Genomic DNA, 9,479 nt, shown 5'->3' with positions numbered 1-9,479 from the left:
CCGCACACCCTCAGAACCGCCGCTGCTCAAGCTTGTTTATAATTTGACATGTAACCTTTGCGCAAAAGGTTAATGTGGCTAGCTCTATTATCCACTTAAAACAAATTTCAGAACTAATCTCAACTCTCTTTTTTCCTTTTTTTTTTCTTTCTTTTTTTGACTTGGCGGATAGATATATAAATTCCAAATATCACTCTTACTCACTAATTAAAAACAGATGCTTAAATCTTAATTTCGTTTTTGGGTAGTCAATAGTGTGAAAGGCTTTCAAAATTATTTCCAAATTATTCTATCAGAAGATGCGCATAATCTCACCACTTGATTAATTGTTTGTGCAAGAAGAATGATGCGATACGCCAGCACATGGATAAGTGATTTTTTTTATAAAAAAGAAAAAAAAAACATAGATAAGTGACTGACCTTCCGAAAAGTACACTTTAAATAATTAGTGGCATATAAATATATGCTATGGGACAATATTATTATACAAGTCACACTTGCAAAATTCGAATCTTGGATCACGAATTCATTTTAAAAAAAAAGTTATAAATTTATTGTAAATCTTTTCCGCAATCTAAAACTGAAAATAGCTATTTTTTTATATAATAAATACCTTGACTCATTTAAACCATTTCCTATTCTATTATACAAAAAAACTAGAGTAGGTTAAAGAATGTGCTCTAATTAAAAAAAAATGAATTGTCCTTATCCTACATCGAGTTTGTAGTGTGTGTGCACTTTAATATGTCACTAGTCTAAAATTGATGTGTTTGTTGGCTATCACATATTATCCTTAAACAATAGCACAATACTCCTATTAATTTCCCTCTCATGTCTCATCCCATAATAACTAACTTAAAGTCCAATCCATTAAATTTTTTACTTTGCATTGTTTAGAGCCATAAAATAAAAATTTACAAACTATTTAACACGAGAGTTTACTTAAAAATTAAAATGTTTAGTCTTGGTCCTGGGCATGTCCTCACTATCCACATATAATAAAATCTAGAAGTTTGAACGGTTCGAATAGCATGTCCCTGTCTAATGTTCGTCCTGATAAAACCATTGTTAATTAAAGCAAATGGACTAAAAAGTTTTAAAAAATTAAATATTTATTATACTTAATTTTGCAAAAGCTTTTGACCCAGACACCTAGATATATGATCAACGGTATCTCTCCCTCAAAGCAACACTACACGGGTAGTACGTGATAAGCACCTCCAATAATCAAGCTTTGATGGAGCCATGTGAGGTCCTAATTTGGCTGTAGACTCCACACCTATGCTTCATCAAACAGCCACCTTTGACCTTCATATTCTCTCTCTCTCTCTCTTTGTGATAACCGATACAGCCCCAACCTGAAGAAGGCTTCTTCTTTTTGTCTCATCAGTGTCCTCTTGCTGCAGGCGGTCAATACAATATTAACTCCCACCAAATTCCAGATTTTCGTGGGCAAATGTCCTACTGTCTCCCTTTCATGAAAATCATGAGAAATTCCGTTACCAATTTTGACCACATCATTGCTTTGTGACCGGGGCATGGACAGTTTATTTTTCTTGCTTACATGGAAAGAAAGCGCCGAAGCTGGAAATCTAAAAGATTTCACCGTTGGTTTTTGAGGAAACAGAAGAAAACCGATCAATTTCGGCTAGATGAATTTTCAGGCATGGCCTATATGTATATATTACTCTTTTCCTTTATGCATTACTTCTTCTATGGCATATGTCTAACTACTTGGTTGCAGATGGTGAAGACGAGGACGATTCTAATGACAGCTCTGTGTTCTATTCAACCGAGACCGATCTGCGCGCTGCCAACGATGAACTGAGGTCAGTTCTCGAACCAACGACACGATAGCACGACCCGTCTCATCATCTATGTTGATCGAGATAGAATTTTATTTATTTAAGTATTTATTTATTTTCAGAGTTTTTGTGGGTACTTGGAATGTGGCGGGAAAGTCTCCGGTGGGGAGTTTGGCTGTGCATTTGGATGAATGGCTGAATATAAGAGATGACGCAGTTGACATATACGTTCTAGGGTATGTCTAAAAAGTCCAAAAACTATAGCCTATGTTTCATCCTTCTATTATCCCCAAAGCCAATCTGGTTGATCACTCGCAGATTCCAAGAAATCGTGCCGTTGAAGGCGACGACCGTGATCGGAGCAGAGGATCCAACGGAGGCCACGAACTGGAATGAACTAATAGGCAACACGCTCAATGACAAATATGGGTGTTCATGTCCATGGCTGAAGCCAATGGTGCATCCCATCACTAGTGATGATGGACCCCCCAAAATCTAACAGAGACAGCCCACAAACAACACCATTTCCTGCTAAAGACGATGATGGGATTCAGTTCGAGCAGCAGGATAGGTACAGATTGATGGCCAGCAAGAAGATGGTTGGAGTCTTTATTAGTGTGTGGATGAGAAGGGAATTGCTAAAGCGCTACGACGTCTCAGGCATTAAAGTCTGTTCCGTTGCGTGTGGTATAATGGGTTTTATGGGAAACAAAGGATCAGTTTCAGTCAGCATGACTATAGGGGGTGCCAGTTTTTGCTTCATAGCTGCACATTTAGCCTCGGGAGAGAAGAAAGGCGATGAAGGGAGAAGGAATTACCAGGTCGCGGAGATCTTCAAGCGAACGTGCTTCCAACGGCTACCTGAGGATGGTGACAAGCTTCACCCACTAACCATCTTAGGACATGAGTAAGTAGACCTTCAAGACAATATAGAAAGTGGAATATCAATAACCTCAAATTTGTTTCAGTTTTTTTAATTATTCAGAGATGGAATTGATTGTAAGTTTAATATGATTATTCTTTCTTAGAACAGTAGGATATTCTGGTTTGGAGATCTCAACTACAGATTATACCTAGAAGACAACCTAGCAAGGGAACTAATAAAAGAGCGAAACTGGAGATCACTGCAGCAGTTTGATCAATTGAGGAGGGAACTCGAACGAGGCGGCGTATTCCAAGGTTGGAAAGAGGGAGACATAGAGTTTGCTCCCACTTATAAGTACTCTTCCTACAACTGCAACAGGTATTCGGGTGGAATTCCAAGTAGAGCAGGAGAGAAGCAAAGAACTCCAGCATGGTAAACTTATATCACATACAATCTTGTTAGATGATATTTTGTAACCAATTACCAATTCATATAGACCTTGCTTCCAAAGGTCATTGCAAATATATATCAAGTGAAAGCTACTTAGAATATCTTCCTAAATTCCTAAAAGGCGGCGGCGTTTGGTTGCTAAATGCAGGTGTGACAGGATTCTGTGGTATGGTAAAGGAGTGAGGCAACTTTCCTATTTCCGCAGTGAAATTAAGTTTTCAGATCATCGGCCTGTATCAGCTCTTTTCTCTACTCAGATTTTTGTGAAATCTGAAAACACAAACACAAGGTCTCCTGCAGTCCCGGACCCCAACACCTTTCCTGCTAAAACTCCCAGCACAGCTGTTAAGTCTCCTAGTCCAACACTTATTCCCCCAATTTTTTCTAATTTCAGATTTGCATGGGTCCGAGAAATATAAATTTATTACAGAAACTAATTCAACATAAAGAGATCTGACCTGACCTTTTTTCTATGTTTTGCTACAGGTAAATGAAATGGACAGTAAAGAGGCAGCAGCACCCGCATTGCTCTCGTTAATTGGGAAGGAAGTGGACTATGATGGACTATGATGCAGTAATTTTTTATTTATTTTTTATTTTTTGTTTTTGCTGTATTGATACTGAAATAGCCTGATTTACACCCAGACCAACCACAAAGCACAGACTCAAACAGAGCACATGGTTGGGGAAAAGAAAAGCAAAAACTACGTGCAATTTTTTGAAAGAAATTCTAGATATTATCTGATGTCAGAAGTTTAAGTAGGAAACATAACTGATACTTTAAAAAGGTTGATATATTTATTATGTGAGGTGAAAGGAGCTCTAAATATCCACCTCGATATCATTCAAGTTAAAAAGATCATTTGAGATGCATGCAATGATGCAAGTATATTGACTATTGCAATATAGATCATATGATTACAGGTGTCTGTGCCCTTATGGATGTGATTTGCCTCTTTGAATTTGCATTATTGGAGTATATTAAGAAAACTAAGTTTGAGAAGTTTGAAATTTAACTACTTACAAGAGTTAGCTTCCATCACTTGGCTGAATAGTTTCACCAAGTTCCGCTGAATTATCTTGATTACAGCGTGGGCATAAAAATCTCTTTTGTAGCTCGTCACCAAAAGCAGCACACTTTTCTTCCAGTTCTGAAGTCTGCTTGTTTCCGGTCAAGGCAAATTATGGTAAATGGAGGGTGTTCCATCCTCGTGCAAAATTACCCAGCAGTATAATTATGATGAGTTGATTATCAAAGTTATCAGTGAATAATTATAACAGGCAATGTAATCTCTGAAAATAAAAAGGAATTAGATCTTTCTTATGAGTGTTGACTAAATGGTGTTTCAGATAGAACTACAATCCAGAAAATTGGACTACAATGCAAAAGTGCTTGGGTAAGACAGACTATGTACAGTTTTATACACCTTAGGAATCAATTTAATAAACTACAAAGGCAGCAACAACCTCATATACACTATCTTAAACACAATATCAGCGACGTAAAATTACAAACTACAAATTATGCATCAAACTTCTGTGTTGTATTTCTAGAAGCGAAGAGGCTTAAAATCACAAACTACAAATTATGCATCAATTTCTGTGTTGTATTTCTAGAAGCTAAGAGGCTAACCTTTTCTTTCGTCTGTAAGAATTTCCAAACTTAACTAGATCAAGGCTGAGTTGGTTGAAACCACTCACCCAATAAGTTGAACCTGATAATGTCTCAAAAGGCTTCAACTAATGCAGGATATAGGCCTGAGGGGCGGGTTCTGTTTTCCAATTCAACGATCAACATGTTGAAAAACAACAGACAAAACTTAAAGGATATCTCCTCAAATCCTGCAATTCCATGCTTTCTTTCATAACCGACTCCAGAAGCATTGTTTTCCTTTTCAAATTATTAAGCTCTTCTTGAACCTGCACAAGCACCATTATTTTGTTTGAGGGATATGTCTCATTTTCTAATTAGGCATCACAAATGTGACATCAAAGGCTCTACCATGCTGTGAATCTCTTTTTCAGCTTTGTACTGTTGTTCCTCCTGGTCACTATGCAAGATCATTTGAGCAAGTTCACTCTTAAGAACCAATCTGGCTTGTTCGCCACCTTGCTTGTCTGTGTTTAAGGATCCTGCTTTTTGAGTGATTCCACGATTACATTATACCACTAAAAAGATGAGGCTAAACAAGTATTCCAAGCTAAGGAAAATAGGAAACTGCGAGTTTATAACTGGTGCAAACAATATCCAGGAGTCATCACCATCCATTCATCAAATTTTTTTGAGTTAATTTGATTTAATGCTCATAAACTTTTCATTCAATCAATCATATATAGAATTCCGCATAGAATATATGTCCTTTTTCAGTATATATGACACATACCTTCGGTCAGAGTCGCCTGAGAAATTTTATCAACATTTGAAGAGGAGCCTATAAGCTCTTGAAATTTCCTATGAGACAGATCAGAAGTAGCAATAAGTGCAAGAATAGCCTACAGTGGATCTAGTATAGCAACTGGAAGCAAGGTCTACTTCTGCCTCATTTTGATAATAAGTATCATGTCAACAGGTTGATTTATGACCTAATAGCATGTTATGTGATATACATCGCAGAATAAAACCGGCCTTCCAGCAGAAAAAAAAAATCCACACACACTATCATCCATTATAAAATGAAAAATCATTCAAATGTATTAAGACAGCTAATAGTTGGGAAACTATCTGTCATGGAAAAAAATGAAGTCAAAATATGGATAAACGAAGTGAAATAGGCTTACCTTATCTCTGCATTTAGCTCAAGCATTTGTCCAATAAATCCATCTCTGCCAAAAGAAGAGGTACATGTTCAACACCAAAACAAGTTTATTGGTAATATAATTGTAATCAAAACAGCTCTATTTACAGTATAACATACATTTTTGGTAAACATTTTACATTGTAAGAATAGTTTAACATGTGACAAAACACATGCAAATCGTACCGCACGGAGTTCTCTTCATTCTTCACACCATTGGAGCATAATTAACAACACCAGAGTTAATGAACATGGAACAGAAAATATATCAGACTATGCATAAGCTGCTTATGAAACGAACTAACGTTGGTAAACATGCAAAACAGTAATACACCTTGAGTTCCGCCAATTTAGCACCAAGTGCTGAAACATCAGAGTTAGTGAGAGCGATCCTCGCCTAAAACAAATTCCAGCAATTAGGTCAAACAAAAAGGAAAAATTATCGCGGTTGCAGAAATGAGTTTCGCTAAATTCTCTTTCAACCTTGTAATCAGATTGACGGAGAAACATTAGAACTATTTAGCAGATACCAATAGTAATCTACAACCACATCTCCCCCCGAATTTGACACAAACATATCTAAAGACTCGGAGAAAAAACAATTACTAGAAAAATCACAAAAAATGTAATAAAATCTACACCTCTAACGCTTGAAGTGAGGCATCGGTCATGGATAACTCAACTTCATAGCCTTTGAGCTGTTGTTCCGTGGTCTCTCTGTCACGCTTCACCTCCTCCAGCTCTGCATTTGCTGCATCCAGCTCAGATCTTAGTTCTTCAATCCGTTTCTTCTGATTCACAATCCTTCTCTCTGGAAAATTGTACCCCAAAATTGTGAGAAAATTAGCACGAAAGGTAAATGCAGAAAGTCAAATACTTCAACTTCTCGCGATGATCTTAATTCGAGCTTTTTGTGGTTCTACCTCCATGAGATTTCTCTGTGGTGAAGTCGCGAATCAAAGTTAGGAGTTGCTTCTGTGAATCGCTTCCCGCCATGAAGTTCTCGAGTCTGAAGAGAAGGGAGAGTGATGTAACTTTCCCTATATATAGACACGCAAGTAAAGCGCAATTAATGAGACGGATTTTCTCCGACTTTCTTTTTTTGTTTTTTTTTTGTTTTCCAACAAAAACACTCAAAAGAGTGAGGGGTTCTCAAATCATGAATATGGTATTTGGCTAAGCGGCCTAAGCTTATTTTAAGGAGTTTATAAGAAATTTCAAGAATTTATAAGATACTATCTCCGTCCCATTATAAATGATACATTGCTTTTTTTTTTTTTTAGGTAAGAAAAGTGAAAAAATAATATTAAAAACCAGAAGCATGGTACCAGAGGTACCACGAGAGAGTTTTTACAGAAGCAAAGGGCATGAATCTCTAGAGATCCAGTCCATAAATCGAGACCCAACGTCTGACATTCCAAAGGCTCTACCCCAACTCCACATTTTTGCTTTAATCTCCAAAACCACGTCATTTATTTCCCAGACTTTATCTTCAAAAAGGCTGAAATTACGGCACCTCCAGAGAACCCAGTTAATGCAGCACCATAGCGCCCTAAGGAACTTCCTGCTCTCTTTCCGTCTACTCCATTCTGTGAACGAACGAAAGTGTGAAACCACATCAAGTGGCTGCACAAAACAGATGCCCAACCACTTATAAACTTCATCCCAAAGCTTTCGAGTCTTTGGACAATGAAGAAACAAGTGATTAATAGACTCCTGCTGATGAAAGCACGCGTTGCAACCCCGATCAGCCACTTGCAACGGGATATTTCTTCTGAGGAGGTTATCACAGGTAGGTAGTCTATTTCTCAATATTCTCCAAGCTGTAGTTCTCGCCTTTAGTGGGGCTGGAGCCCTCCACACCTTCGCAAGGCTCTCCTTGGACTCGTTCTCTGCTACCGCTTCTTTCTTGACCTCACTAATGATCGAGTACGCCGATTTTGTTGAAAAGATGCCGTTTTTATCTGCTTTCCACTGCCAACCGTCGTCCATTCCTGCTTTAAGAGAAACCAGAGAAATGGCAGATAGCAGTTCATTTGCCCCGATTCTTTCTCTCTCAAACAACTCTCGCTTACACCTCAACTCCCACTGCCACTCCCCGTTTTCCCATCTTCCCGACTCGCTAATCAGTGCATTCCTATTTGCACTGAGATGGTATAACCTAGGAAAGACGAGCTTAAGAGGTTTATCACCCAGCCATCTATGTTCCCAAAATTTTATGGACTGCCCTCTCCCGACCTTCAGCTGGATGTTGTTCAGAAACCAGGACTCTCTCGTTCCCCCAGCCGCCTCCACCAAACTGGGCCACCAGCCCTTCTTAGCCCATCCTGTTCCAGAGCAACTCACCGTCCTCTCTCCCCACTCAAGATCTCCGTAAAGTGATCTGATCACTCTAGCCCACAGCAGGTCCCTCCCGTTTAGAAATCTCCAGAACCATTTCAACACTAAAGCTTGATTAAACCACTCGAGGTTCTTGAACCCTAGCCCCCCTTCTTTTTTTGGTAAACATAAATCAGTCCATTTAACCCACGCAATTGAACTCGCATCCACCCCCCCGCCCCACAGAAATTTTCCACAAAGAGAAGATAAAAGACTCACAGTTGCTTTTGGCATGAAGGAGAAGGAGAGCTGATAAATTGGGATGGATTGTAAGACCGCTTTCACCAATGTACTCCGTCCGGCAAAAGATAATTTCCTGTTTTTCCACGCCGCGATTCTTTTCTTAACTTTCTCCACGAGATAGTTCCAATCCACCACCTTTTTCCCTCCACCGCCGACCTTGATTCCAAGGTAATTGAAAGGAGTCCTCCCAACATTGCAACCCAGCCTCGCTGCCATTCTGTAAAGTTTATTCTCGTCGACTCCAACCCCCATGAGGCTACTTTTTTTAAAATTCACCTTCAGCCCCGAAAGCAGCTGAAATAAACTGAGAATGTATTTAATAGCCTCCGCGTTCCTCTCATCGTCGTCTAGCAGAAAGATAGTGTCATCTGCGTATTGGAGATGAGAGATCTTGATGCTATCTTTCCCAATCTCTGCAGGTTGCACCAGCTTCCTTTCCACTGCTCTCTCCACCAAGTAATTTAACCCTTATGCCGCGATAAGGAAAAGAAAAGGTGACAGGGGGTCGCCCTGTCGAAGGCCTTTCTCCATCTTGAATTCCCCAGACGGTGATCCGTTAACTAAGACGTTAGCAGCAGCCGAGGAAAGGCAACCTTTCATCCATTTCCTCCAAAGAGGGTCGAAGTTGAATCTGTCCAACATGATATCCAGGTAGTCCCATTCCACCGAGTCGTAGGCCTTTGCAAAATCGATTTTGAAGATGATCCTCCCCTTCCTCCTCTTTTTTGCCTCTGCAATGGATTCGTTAAGAATAACAACTCCATCTAAGATAAATCTCCCCCTGATAAAGGTGCTCTGCTGATCGGAAATGATGGACTCCATCACGGTCTTCATTCTGTTTGCCAATATCTTAGCGATAATTTTGTAAAGACTGCTTATAAGCGAGATGGGTCTGAACTCTTCGAGCGAACTCGCTCCGTCTCTCTTGGGAATGAGGACAAT

The 9,479-nt window shown here is 39.2% G+C and overlaps 1 protein-coding gene and 1 pseudogene across 1 annotated transcript; one reads left to right on the top strand and one right to left on the bottom strand.

Moving 5' to 3' along the window:
• The first annotated feature begins 568 nt into the window (after positions 1-568).
• On the top strand, positions 569-3,865 carry LOC130989527 (type IV inositol polyphosphate 5-phosphatase 6-like; annotated as a pseudogene).
• Positions 3,866-3,998: 133 nt separating this feature from the next.
• Positions 3,999-6,923, bottom strand: LOC130989528 (uncharacterized). The gene is made up of 8 exons (XM_057913502.1): positions 6,839-6,923; positions 6,557-6,726; positions 6,250-6,312; positions 6,102-6,121; positions 5,899-5,943; positions 5,505-5,572; positions 5,123-5,253; positions 3,999-5,040 (listed from the first exon to the last, which is right to left on the bottom strand). The coding sequence occupies exons 1-8, from the start codon at positions 6,909-6,911 to the stop codon at positions 4,912-4,914; spliced, it is 699 nt and encodes a 232-aa protein (XP_057769485.1). The 5' UTR covers positions 6,912-6,923; the 3' UTR covers positions 3,999-4,911.
• Between the last annotated feature and the right edge of the window lie 2,556 nt (positions 6,924-9,479).

This window comes from Salvia miltiorrhiza, chromosome 6 (genome assembly GCF_028751815.1).
Source record: "Salvia miltiorrhiza cultivar Shanhuang (shh) chromosome 6, IMPLAD_Smil_shh, whole genome shotgun sequence".
In the NCBI taxonomy this organism is placed as follows: Eukaryota; Viridiplantae; Streptophyta; class Magnoliopsida; order Lamiales; family Lamiaceae; genus Salvia; species Salvia miltiorrhiza.
This window is presented reverse-complemented; position numbering and strand designations above follow the sequence as displayed.

Bases quoted from the DNA above. Each gene is read 5' to 3' on its own strand.
- LOC130989528 (XM_057913502.1), bottom strand. From the start codon at position 6,911: ATGGCGGGAAGCGATTCACAGAAGCAACTCCTAACTTTGATTCGCGAC. The intron at 5,573-5,898 runs GTAAGCCTATTT...TCTGTCTCATAG, and splicing joins GAGCTAAATGCAGAGATAAG to GAAATTTCAAGAGCTTATAG. The intron at 5,254-5,504 runs GTATGTGTCATA...CTCAAAAAGCAG, and splicing joins TCAGGCGACTCTGACCGAAG to GATCCTTAAACACAGACAAG.